At 41.3% G+C, this 13,622-nt stretch overlaps 1 protein-coding gene across 1 annotated transcript in view; it reads left to right on the top strand.

Annotated features, from left to right (window-relative positions):
* The window catches only part of Cfap44 (cilia and flagella associated protein 44), a gene marked incomplete at its 5' end in the record, with an annotated part of 71,888 nt that overhangs the window by 25,871 nt on the left and 32,395 nt on the right, over positions 1-13,622 (top strand). Inside the window, 6 exons of the mRNA XM_051150556.1 lie at positions 3,040-3,182; positions 5,001-5,271; positions 6,468-6,523; positions 6,698-6,860; positions 8,537-8,667; positions 11,370-11,566. Coding sequence (XP_051006513.1) covers positions 3,040-3,182; positions 5,001-5,271; positions 6,468-6,523; positions 6,698-6,860; positions 8,537-8,667; positions 11,370-11,566 — 961 coding nt within the window. The remainder of the gene's footprint in view (positions 1-3,039; positions 3,183-5,000; positions 5,272-6,467; positions 6,524-6,697; positions 6,861-8,536; positions 8,668-11,369; positions 11,567-13,622) is intronic.

Genomic DNA, 13,622 nt, shown 5'->3' on the forward strand with positions numbered 1-13,622 from the left:
TCTATTTATTATTTCAGAACTATCCAGTATTTCCAGCAGGCACACTCTTTTACATGAACACCCAAAGTACAAAATGGTTATGATGTCTCCACACTCTCACTTAGATTGGGTAGTTTTTTGTTTTTAACCGTTGCTACCCCAAGGGGTATGCGACTGTGGCATCCCACTGTAGCTCTTGACCTGCACTTCCTCAGTGACTGGTGTTGCGGGATGTCTTTTCATGTGGTCCTTGGACATTTGTACTGTTTTCTTTGGAGAATAATCCATTCAAGTCTTTCCCCTACATTTGAAATGTTTTGTCTTTGCTTTTGTTTGGGTAGAGGGGAGGTTGCTGTTAGGTTTTTTGTTTGTTTTGGTTTTTTTTGTTGTTGTTGTTATTGGTGGTGGTGGTTTTTTGAGACAGAGTTTCTCTGTTTATCTTTGGCTGTCCTGGACTTGCTTTGTAGATCAGGCTGGCCTTGAACTCACAGTGATTCACCTGCCTCTGCCTCCTAAGTGCTGGGATTAAAGGCATATGCCACCATGCCCAGCTTCTATTAGGTTTTAATTCTCATTTGTGTTTAGTTTCTGTTAAACCATTCTATTAAACTCTTGATTCCTTCCCCCGCCCCAAGGATCTTATTTTTATTTATGTAATTTACGTGTGTATGTGTGACTGTGCTCAGGAGTGCATGTCCCTTGTGTACAGATGCCAGGGGAGACCAGAAGGAGGAGGCTTCAGAATCTGGAGTCACATAATTTTGAACCACCCAACATGGGTGCTGTGAACCGAACTGACGTCCTCTGGTAGAGTGACAAGCTCCCTTAACTGCGGAGCCATTTCTCCAGGCCCTAAGAGTTAAATTTCTTTCACTCTATGTTCAATTTTAGATATTTCCATTTTTCTATTATTTACTACTTAGCAGACTTTGATAGACTTCTAAAGTTTTCTACACTGCCTTCAACTTTCTTGAGCATATTAATCAGAGTTGTTCTGATATATGTTTTACAAACTTTCCTACTGATATGATAATCATTCTGTTTCCTTGGTCTGTCTTTTCTTCTGATTATTTTCAATCAAATCTTGTCCTTCCCAGCACACAGTCATTTTTTTTTTTAACTGAGCCTAGACATTTTATGTGAAAAACTCAAAAGTTACTCTGAGTCTTGGCATGTGACTGTTGCCTCCTAAAGATTTATCTTTGCTTCTAGAAAGCAGGTAGCAAGCCTAAATCACTTTAATCCATCCTTAATGAGATATGATTTGCAATCAGGCTTTACCTCCTGAGAAGGCCATTTTACTTCCAGTTTACCCACATACATAGAATATATCACTCCAAGATTTCCTTTTAAAAATTTAAGTTTATTCTTTGAAAACTCCATACACTTATATAATGTATTTTGACCATAACCACTCACCACTACCTCCCTGAAATGCCCCCATGGCCTCCTACCCCGTCTCCCTTCCAACATCATATCTCTTTTAAAAATTATTGTCATTACTAAGCCTCTAAGTCCAGTTAATGCTGCCCATATCCACACGGATGTGTTGCCATCCACTGGGGCATGGACAACCTACTATCAACCAGAAATTTTCAGTAGTTCCTCTGCCAAGGAAGAGGCCTGGGAGTCCCTCCTCCACTCATGATGGAATTTTGTCTGTCTTGGTCTTGTGCAGGTTTATATAGGTAACCTGACCACAACTGCTGCAAGCTGATGAGTGAAACAGCCATGTTATGTCCAGGAGTCAGCATTTCACAGCTCCTTCCTATCTGCCAGTGCGCTCCCCCCGCCCTTTCTCTCTCTCTCTCTCCTTCTCTCTGTCCCTTCTTCCTCAATGTCTCCCAAGCCTTGGATGGGGTGGAGGAGGTAATATAGATGACTTGTGCACACCCAATTACTTGAGCACATTGACTAACCGCCGCCCATTGCAGAAAGAGTTTCTTTGACTAAAGGATAAAGTAATTTAAAATTCTAGGCATAAACAAATATCTAGAAAACAGTTTGACTAATTGACCATGTAGCAAAATAACAGCAGTCTTTCCCCCATGCCATCCTTATCATCCCTCTAACAAAGAAACTCTAGAATTTCAATAGAATCCAGTGGAAAATATATTTACAACGTCCCCCCTCCTTCTCTTTGGAATAGAAAGAATTTGCCTTGCAATAGATCTAAGAAACCGCAGGTACATTTGTTCAGCGTCTTTGCCTCTGTGCTCCCATTCCATCCACTTCAGGAAGAAAACCAGTACTGTGTGCCAGGCTTACTCCTGATTTTCCCTCTCTTCTCTAGGTCTTGCTGCTTGGGGCTCCCAGTGCTTTCAAACATGGCTTGTGGTTTTTTTGTTTGTTTGTTTTTTGTTTTGTTTTTTTGTTGTTTGTTTGTTGGGGGAGGGGTTGATCATTCCTAAAGGGCAAGTTTAGCTAAAGCAATCCAGTCTGGCATTGCCCAGAGTGAAAACTTACTTTCCTGATTTTCAGGTTGATCATTTTGTTATTTTCTCGTTGTTATTTAGTCCTTTATTTCATGTGTAGATGCCCGGGCATTTATCTCATTTCCTTTATTAAAGGTCCCACCCAGATAGAAAAAGAAAATAAGTTAGAACAATGTAGCTGTTACAAATTATTAATAGTTGTCTCACTGTGTAGTGACATATTTCTCCCCTAAATTGCCTTTCCTGGAAAATTAATAGTGTCTAAAGTTACCCCAAACTGAAAAGTAATTGCGAACATAATGACCTATAAAGTCTATTGTTTTTAAATACTGTTTAGGGAGAGTATCACTGTCATAAAATATAATTCATTTGATACTCAGAGGTGAAATCTCTCTAGCTGACTTCTAAGTAGAAACTAATAATTATTTTCATTACATAATTGCATAATAATGGGCAAGGAGATGCTTTATAGAAATAATATGTACCTTTAACCATCAAACTCATGTAGTAGAGGATGCTTTAAAGCATTATTTTGTGTTTTAAATATGAAATGACCTAAACCCCCCACAAGGACTCAGGCGTTTACTATGTTCACAAATCATCTTTTGCATTTTTTACCTTCCAGGGCAACTATGATTCTGGCTTTCTGTATCACTGTCAGTTTCCCCAGTATGTCAGTGGTGATTTCCAAACACAGAAAAATGAACCATTTGATTTCCGCATTGTCGAGGATACGGAGGACAACCCCATCCAAGCAATCACTTTCAGGTGAAGAGAACTTTGAAAAGGATCGCAGTGTCGTGTTTCTGTTTATCCTGGAGGCGTGGTTCTTTTCCCAGAGCTGTAATAAAACACCTTGACAAAAGCACCCCGAGGGAGAAAGGGTTTGTCTTAACTCACGTGGAAGGCGATGTCCATCACGATTGCGATGCCAAGACAGCAGGGGCATGTTCCTCTGAAGTCAGAGAGCTATGTATACAAACTAGTGTCAGCCTACTGCCGTCTTTTGTACCTGCCCAGCCTCCTTTCGTCATTTGTAGCCCCGCCCTCCCCCCCCCTTGAGTCCCCTGCTCTGGGAATGGTTCCCCCTACAATTTATCTGGGCTTTCCCCTTCTCCATTAAAGCAATCAAGATAATCCATTGCAGGCAGTCCTTGAAGGCTATCCCCATGGAGATTCTAGATACTTCTTCAAGCGAAGGGAAGCACACATGGTACCTGGTTAAATTAATCAAATGAGCGAATACAATTAAAGCCAGGCCTGGTCTTGAGATTATACTTAAACCCCACAGGTTTTGTGTCAGGTTCATAGCAAAGTTTCTGTTTATCACATAGATCTCTATTTACACACAACCCTGTGACCCCACATTGAACTAATAAAGGACCAGGCTCACAGTGATTCTGAAGAAATGACTGATCAAACTGATAGCCATTTAATAATCAATAACTGATTAAGGTGTCCATTTAATAGTTGAGACCACATTTGTCTCAATTTTTTCCAAATAATTGAGAACAGTTATTTTTCTGAGGCCTGGGGACTAGCTCCAATTTTCAAATCATCTTCCTCTCCCTAGCCTTTTGTGTTAGTTTTCAAGAGACACTGTGACAAAAGCGCCCATGCTGTGTGGCTTACTCAGCAGCAACCTACTTTCTCAGGGCCTGGAGGCTAGAGCCGAGAGTTCAAGGTGTTGACAGATGAAGTTTCTCATGAAGTCAGTCTCTGGCTTTCTCATATCTGCCTTGTTGTTGGGCCCTTGCTTGGCCTTTCCCATGTGCGAGCTACCCCTAGTGTCTCTCTGTGCCTTAATTGTCTTCTTTTATAAAGACACCAGCCAGACTGGATTAGAATTTATCCTTATGCCCTCATTTTAGCTTCACTACCTTTTGAAAAGTCCTTAACTTGCAATATAGTTACACTCTGGAGTATTGGGTCTAAGACTTGAGCATGTGCATTTTGCTAATACACAACCAAGTTCTTAACATCCCTGTTGTTTAATATTAGACCTTATTTGGCTGGTGGGATGGCTCAGTGGGCAAGCCTGATGACCAGAATTCAATCCCTCAGACTCACACTTGGGAAGAGAAAGCCATCTCCCACTAGCTGGCCTCTGACCTTCACAAACTAACTAGCTAACTATGCAAATATGTCGTGTCCTGCCCAGCTCAGGTCTTAGAACCTTAGTAAGGGATGGTGAGGGAATGCAGAAAGGACAAAAGCACAGATACTCATACAGGCAGGAAGGGGTCAGATGGGGTTCTTTATTGGTCTATCTTGCTTCCATTGGCAGCAGTCTCAAGCTTGGAACAACCTCAAGGCAAGCCCTGCCATTCATCTTGAGCCTGGCCAGCCTGGATAAGGGCTTTACCAATTCCCCATGGGTCAATTGGCCTTGTAGTTCTCAACAGGCCACAGCCATGTCAAAATGCACATTCACTCAGAACTCAGAACTTCACTCATGCAGGGCTCCCTCCATTCCCCACATAGAAGAAAAAAAACTTTAACATGATTTCACAGATTATGAGAATAATATTTTACTCTCTCTCTCTCTCTCTCTCTCTCTCTCTTTTTTTTTTTTTGGTCTCATAGTTATAGCCAAACCATGATGTTCTGTGGAATGAGAAATGGAGCGATTCGAGTGTATGTCCTAAGTAAGGATGATTCCTCCCTGACCACCTTTCAGGATTACTGGCATTTCAGTGTGCATGACAATAATTACGGATGCATTAAAAGTATTTTTCCCAGTTTTGATGACCAGTACTTGGTGACTGCCGGGGCGGATGGTAATATCTTTGTTTTCAACGTTGTTTCTCCATTTATGGTTGAGAAAGAGGCCAAAGCCAAAGTGCCATCTCCCAGGGTATGTAAGCAATTGGCCAATGAATTAACTAATAATAACAGCAGACTTTAAGTTAAAGTAATGATGTAATGTTAAAGTCTTTTAAAATTGAGAATAAATTATAGATATTAACCTTATAATATAATCTTATTGACAATAGTCCCTAATATCTGTAACTTATACCTTATAATCTAGTCCTCCTATGGTATTATAATTTTGGCTTTCTGGAGCTTCTGCATCAAATATTAATGTGTTGACTTCTTAGTTATACTGCTCCCCACACTAAAAAAGACTGCACAAGGATTTCTTTATCAATCACTCTCTTAGCCAACGTTTCTTTTTCTTCTTCAAAATGGGCAATATTTTTCAGATCTATATTTTATTTTGCCATTATTTACTTGTTCATATGCTCCAATAGACTTCTAAAGTTTTCTACAGTGCCTGCGACTTTCTTGAACATATTAATCAGAGTTGTTCTGATGTCCTATTGATAATCGCGTGCCATTCTGTTTCATTAGCCTGCCTTTTCTCCTAATTTTTTTTCAGTCAAATCTTGTCCTTCCCAGCACACATAGTTATTTTTTACTGAGCCCTAGACATTTTATGTGAAAAACTTGAGAGTTACTCTGAGTCTTGGCACATGACTGTTGCCTCCTAAAGATTTGTCTTTGCTTCTAGAAAGCAGGTAACAAGCCTAAATCACTTTAATCCATCCGTAATGAGATATGATTTGCAATCAGGCTCTACCTCCTGAGAAGGCCATTTTACTTCCAGTTTACCCACATACATAGAATATATCATCCAGGATTTCCTTTTAAACATTTAAGCTTATTCTTTGAAAACTCCATACATGTACATAATGTATTTTGATCATAACCACTCACCACTACCTCCCTGAAATGCCCCCATGGCCCCTACCCCGTCTCCCTTCCAACATCATATCTCTTTTAAAAAATTATTGTTATTAGGAAGCTTCTAAATCCAGTTAGAGCTGCCCATACCCACATGGGGCATGGACAATCTACTATCAACCAAATCGACAAGGGAGCATCATTCTTTATCCCTCGGCAGCCAGAAATAGCCAGTAGCTGCCAAAGGAGAGGCCCTTGGCCCCTCCTCCACTCATGATGGAATTTTGTCCATCTTGGTCTTGTGCAGGGTTGTGTAGATAACCTGATCACAATTGCTGTGAGTTGATGTTTTCCTTCTTCCTACAGTATGGGATAGAGTCAGAGCCCATTCCAGAAGACATTGAAGATCCCAAAGCCTACAGGTATGAAAAAAATCATGATAGCTGTTGATCAGGCCTGAGATTAAACAAACAAAAAACCCTGACATTTTGAAGAAACTGACCAAGCCAAATGAATGCAAGTTATTGAATACTGATTTTCTCTTATGCCATTTCTCTGTACGTGAAATGACTATCGTTTCACATTTCTGTTTTCAGTATTGAGAATGCCAGGAGGAAAAGAGAACATGACAGGCTAATGAAGGAAGTAGAAGAAATAAAAGCTGGCAAGAGAGAACACATCAAAGTTTTGAGGAATGAATTTTGGAAATTGTTAGCAATGAATAAAGAATTACCAGCACATATGCAGTTCCAAAGAACAGTGAGTCTAAACGAATGGTTTTTTATTTTAACACAGTATTTCTGGACTGGGACTACTATTTGCCAACAGCAACGATTGTGGAAAAATCATGTGTCCTGGTTAGCTTCCACTGTCAACTTGACACTGTCTAGTCATCTGAGGGAGTTTCAGATTTCCCAGACCAGATAAGCCTGTGCCACATCAGTCCCCACTGATTGTCTTAATGTAGATTGAAGAAGGAGATCCCTGCCCACTGTGGGTAGGCACCACCACCCCTAAGCAAGTGGTCTTAGGCTATATAAGAAAGCTGGCTGAGTGTGAGGGTCAGAGCCAGTGGTAAGCAACATTCCTTTGTGGTTCCTGCTTTGCTTCCTGCTTGAGTTCCTGCCCTAACTTCCATCATTAATGAGCTGTGACCTGGAAGTAGAAGCTAAACAACCCTGTTACTCCCCCAAGTTGCTTTTGGTTGTGGTGTTTGTCAAAGCAAACTAGGATGTCATCGGTAAATCATCTTTTACCTGGCCAGTTAATGTGTTTGCATCACCCAAGGGCTATAAAACTTCATACAGTTGGGTTGGAGGCCAATGAACCTATTCAGCACAAAGTTGAACACTGGACTTGGATACCTCTATGATGTACTTTTTTCTGTATTTAGTAATAAAATAAAAACAACACAGATTCCAGCACTCGGGAGGCAGAGGCAGGCCAGTCACTGTGAGTTTGAAGTCAGCCTGGTCTACAAAGCAAGTCTAGGACAACCAAGGCTATGCAGAGAAACCCTGTCCCGAAAAACAAAAACAAAAACAAAAACAAAAACAAAAACAAAAACCAGGCTGGAATCTAGCTCATCTGTTTGGAAGATACATGTATAATTTGATTCTCTGCCATTTTATTTTAAATAATTCATTATATTTATGGAGAAGTCATGCCTGGGTGGAGTCACAAAACTCCTAAAAGATGACACTTTATCTGTAGCTATGAGAACAATCACAAAAGTGTTTAAGTCAATTTTATATTCACTTATCTTGTGACCTCACTGTAAAACTCAATATACCAGGCTATGTTTTTTTCATTCTTCAAAAGGTTTTATTTTATGTATATGAGTGTTTGTACATCATGTGCGTGCCTAGCGTCCATGGAGGCCAGAAGAGGGTTTCAGTCCCCTGGGAGTGGAGTTACAGACGGTTGTGCTGGGAACCAAACCCAGGTTCTCTGAAAGAGCAGCAAGGGCTCTTAAGCATGGAGCCATCTATCCAGCCACTTTATTTCATTTTTAACTATTTCCTAAAAAGAACATTTTCCTAAACATTAGTTAAGAGTCAAATTGAGGGACTAAGGAGATGGCTTAGTCAGCATGAGACCTTGAGTTCAAGCCCCAATATGCTCATAAAAAACAGGCATGGTGGAACAGGCTTACAATGCCAGCACTGGGGAGGCAGAGAGACAGACAGGTCCCTGGGGCTTGCTGGCTAGTCAGCCTAGTCTAACTGACAAGCTCCAGGTTTCAGTGAGAGACTGTCTCAAGAGATAAAGTGGATGGCTTGTGCAGACTGACACCTGGCTCCCACATGTACACATAGTCACATGTGTATACACACACACACACACACACACACACACACACACACACACACACACACTGCATTTAAAAAACAAAATCAAAACCTTTCTTATTAAAAAAATCTATTTACTTGCAGGATTTCAATATTGATGCCAGAATTCACTCTGAAATAAATAAGAAAACAATTTTCAAAATGCAACAAGTGGAAAAGGAATTAGCTTGGGAAAAACAGAAATACGAACTGGGCCTGAAGAAGCTGCAGAACAGGTGCGTCTTTCCTGCACGTTAAGATGTCTGGAAGCACACTGTTGAATAGAGTCGTGGGCAAGATGCCCATGAGGAGCTCAGATGAGCCCTCACACAACCCTCCTGTGGTTTCTGGGTCTTTCTGTGCTGTCAGTTCATTCCTTCTATCGATATGTTGAGAATTTGGGTGACGATTACATTTGTAAAAATTACATAATGCCTATATTGGGTTCTATTTTGACAAATTACTTGTTTTATGCCAAATTAAAACATGACCATGGAGACAAACATGGTTTACAACTCAAAAACCAAGCATGGTTAGAAGACTTACAGGAAAAGAGAGAGCACACTTCTGTCTACTCACCCTTACATACATGTCAGCTCAACTTCCCAGAAGAAACAGATATTTTAAAAAACACTGGGCAAACAGGGAGGAAACCCCTCACTACCTACCACACAACTCGAGCAACATGGGCAGAGGAAGACACCCAGAGGCACCAGCTGGGTGCCTTGCCCCAGCAGAAGCCACTATGATGAGCAAGTATGAGGTGGACAGATGGGAGAGAAAGAGAATCAGAACAGTTTGAGTATCGTGAAGAGAGGTGGAACTCGAGATGCGAGGGTGGAGATGAAGAGCAGGATGCAAATAGCAGGCCTCCCTGCTACCCAAGGCCGCGAGGAATTCCTAGCCCACACTGCTGCTAGGGTGGTCCATGTCTGGATCACAGCCACGTGCAGCAGGGGTCTGTGTCAATGGGTATAGCTCATATTACCATTAAAGACCATGCAGATACGTGTGGTATGGGCTGCCACCTGGGACCATGTTGATGTCCAAGGGCTGTGCATAGCTGTCCCCGCCTCTCACGGGCTTTGGCCTTCTGGAGAAGTGCCCCCACTGCTTGTTGGCTGCAGTATTCAGGAGAGCAGAGAGTGGGCCCTGCACCTCAACTGGGCAGCACAGTAGAGTTGGCTACGATGGTATAGGTGTGGCTAGACATGAAAGTAGCCAGCTGTCCCTGCCCCTTGTCACCTGCATCCTCGGGTAAGCCAGCTGGGGCAGTGCTAGAGAGCTTGCCCTGGTTGTGAGGGGTCCAGAGAGCTGGCAGAATGAGTAACTCAGCCACCATGCAGACCAAGATGGTCCACCTCATCATCTATCTCACCTATGAACTGCTGGAGGGCACGACGGGGCCTGTACTGAAGATCCAAAGCCGCAGGACCTCCATGACACAGGGCAACAACAGGGTACCCGAGAGGAGTCCCGGTGAGGATGCAGTACTGATGGCGTAGCAGAAGCCGGAAGCCTCGAGCCAGACTGGCGACTCATTGCAATGAAGATTTGCAAGTGAAGTTGTGTGGACAAAAGAGTATACTGTGGGACTCGTGTGACACACTGCAGCTTCCGCGAGGAGATATTGTTTAAATTCTCCTTTTTTTTTTTTTTAATTTAATTTTATTTTGACAGGAGCTTGCAGAGCAGAGGGCAGATATGAAGGGATGGGGAGATGAGTGGGATTGGGGTGCGTGATGTGAAACGCACAAAGAATCAATAAAAAGTTAAAAAAAAAAACTCTCCAGAAAAAAAAAAAGAGCAGCTTTTTTTTTTTTTAAATAGACAATGAAGTGCATACATCTTAACTGAACAGCCAAATACCTTCTTTATCATTCATCAAAGCATATATCTATGAGTCTCATTAAGATAGAGAAAATTTATATCACTCCTGGTCCTTTTCTGTGATATGGAATCCTTACTCCCACAGATCCGTTTTATCTGCTCACTCTGTATAAATGCACTGCTAAGTACGAGTGGCTCTTTTTCTCATGTAGCGTCTCTCATTCATGTGTAAGATTGTCTGTAATGCGCATGTAGCTGCCTTGCTGTCTTTCTTCTTTTTATAGATTTGTTTTGAGGGAGGGGGCGGGAGTAGACCAGAAGAGGGCACTGGATTTCAGGGAGTCAGAAGTTATCAGCGCTTGTGAGCTGCCTAACATGGGTGCTGAGAGCTCAGTCCCAGTTCTCTGTAGGAGCAGCAAGTATTTTTAACCTCTGAGTCATCTCTCCCACCTCAAAGTTCAGCCATTCTATAGGCACTTGAGAATTACTCTTACTCAGCCTCCCAAGTTTTCTCACTTCTTAGTGACCACATACAAACAAATCTCATTGGCAGATGTGTATAAACCTGCACACAGGTGCATATGTGCACGCACGCACACACCAAGAAAACAAAATGTGCTTTAAATATCTCAGTGAAGTAAATTTCTTAAGTCTTTGGTAAATAAAAAATGTTATTTTTTTGTTTTGCTTTTTACCTTGAGAATCCCATACTAGCACACAAATATTTACATTTTATATATTTTTTTCAACTAATACCTGTACAATGTATATAACTCATTGTGTAGAATGCACAGGGAAGTAGATTATATATATTCAGATTTGTTATGATCTGTTTTTCATCAAGCTGGAGACTACATACAAAATTTTATTTAGCACATATTTAGCACAAATTTGATGTATTGATTAATAATGGGATGTTTAGTAGTTTCACTAGCTTTAAGTTTTTATTACTTTTAAATCAAATCCAGCCCAACTTTCATAGCACCCTGATGGCATAGGTATGGTTAAATTCTGAGCAGTGCATAAACAGACTGCCATAATATGCGATTATTGCAAAATAATCAAAATAGTAACTGTTGCGAGTAACTATTCTATGTTTTTTCTTCAGATTTCGTGATCCACTGGAAAGTGACACTATTACAGTTTATGCCATCCAGAGTGACCACCAGATAGCCTCTTATAGGCTGGTGAAACCCTCTAAGTATTCCAAGTTAAAACGTCCAAGTCAGACGGAGAGAAGAGCGAGCAAAATGGAGAGGTTTGAAAAGGAAGGATCCGGAAGGAAGGAGAGCCAAAAAGACACAGGTGGGCACCCAGATGACAGGGCCTGGCTTTAAGTCCATATTGCTGAGATTTCCTAATGGACTTGACTTTTCACGGAAAAAGACGCTGACCCTGCCTTGGTGGCTGGAGCTCAATTTGTCTTCACCCTTTCACGGTCTTCTCCCTTGGAATAGGTAATTGCATAAGTCAGGGTTATGTGGTGCGGCTAAGACTAGATGCAAGAACCCTTCACCAAAGGCGCAGTGCCTATTTTCTTATTGGATGTGGGATGCTAAAGCAAGCCCATCCCCCGATGCCCCGCCCCAACCGTGTTACTCCTCAGATTGAGAGGGAGAACACAGGGTGCTGCAGCGTTCTTACCTCCCATACCCAAGCGGCCTCAAATGTGGGCTGTCCCCCAGATTCTGTTTCTTTCCATATTCCTGGTTCCCACCCTGTAGAGCTAATACTCTCCAGCCTGACACTTGTTCAATGATAAAGCCAATTGTTTTAAATTTGTAGTTTTCATTTTAATTGTTTCTGACTAGTTTAAATGTTTTCTCTTATTGACTAGTTTAAACTTTTTCTTTTATTCTTGAGCATTTAATTGTACAAAGACTATCTTGTGTATTGTATGGATGTAGTACCTGTCAAGTCAATTAAAAATAAAACAACCTATGGCCTACAAGAAATGGTAGAATAGAAGGTGGGACATCTGCAGGCAGAAAGGATTCTGGGATAAAGCCAGGCACAGAGAGATTGGTCCAGGAAGATGTGAGGAGGACAGATGCATGGTACCTGAGCACAGGTAACCAGCCACGTGGCAGCATGTGGATTAGTACAAACGGATTGTTTTAAGTTATGGGCTAGTCAGAGAAGAGCCTCACTATATGGCCTAGGTATTTGTGAATATATTTTGAGTCTACGAGTCTTCATTCCAGGACCTTAGAGCCAGGAGGAAAAACCACCGTAACATTTCATAAAAGAGTACAATGAAATATGATTGCTTACCCAATTGTGTCTTAAAAATAACCTGCTAAATTCAACTAGAGCTGCCTGTCTATATTTGAATGTGGGGACATGCTGTAATGGCTTTGTCTTTCCAAAAAGAGAAAGCTTTTGTTTTTGTTTATTTTAAAATTGGCCACAGACCATTTCACTTAGTATGTGTCACTTCAAGGTATATGTCAGTTAAGATTCACTTAATCCCCTAATCCTAATACAATATTATAATCGCCACTCTTAAGCTTCCTCTATCTGCCAGTGGTCCATCGTTATTCACGCACTCTGTAAGTAGTTGATCCTGGTTTTATTTTGCCATTTTTTTTCATATTTGACTGTGAAATTTATTCAGTTGATGCTGTGTTGTGACAATTATCCTTTTAAAAATTAGAATCAGAGGATATTTTACTGGAATTGTTTGTATTTTTAAATTTTGTTTGTTGTTTGAGATTATAATATAATTACTTTAAATTATATATAATATAATTACATCATTTCTTCTTTATCATTCCTCTCTCCAAACTCTCCTAAATATCCCTCCTTGTTCTCTTCCAAATTCATGGCTTTTCTTTTATTAGCTGTCACATACATATATGTATGTGTGTTTATATATACATAAGTATAACTTTCTCAGTCTGTATAATGTAACTTGTATGTCGTATGTGACCCTGATCAAAGCAAGCATCTATGCTTGTCACTTCTGTATTATCTCTTGATCTTGTGTGTGTGTGGTGTGTGTGTGATGTGTGGTGTGGTGTGTGGTGTGGTGTGTGTGTGCATGTGTGTGTGGTGTGTATGTGCGTGTGTGTGTGTGTGTATGTGGTGTGTGTGTGCATGTGTGTGCGTGTGTGTGCGTATGTGTGTGTGTGTGTGTGTGTGGTGTGGTGTGGTGTGGTGTGTGTGTGCATGCATGTGTGTGCGTGTGTGTGGTGTGTGGTGTGGTGTGCGTGTGTGTGTATGCATGTGCATGTGTGTGTGGTGTGTGGTGTGGTGTGTGTGTGTGTGTGTGCGTGTGTGTGGTGTGTGTGTGGTGTGTGGTGTGTGTGTGTGTGCGTGTGCGTGTGCATGTGTGTGTGGTGTGTGGTGTGGGGTGTGT

Source organism: Acomys russatus, chromosome 8 (assembly GCF_903995435.1).
Source record: "Acomys russatus chromosome 8, mAcoRus1.1, whole genome shotgun sequence".
NCBI lineage: Eukaryota > Metazoa > Chordata > Mammalia > Rodentia > Muridae > Acomys > Acomys russatus.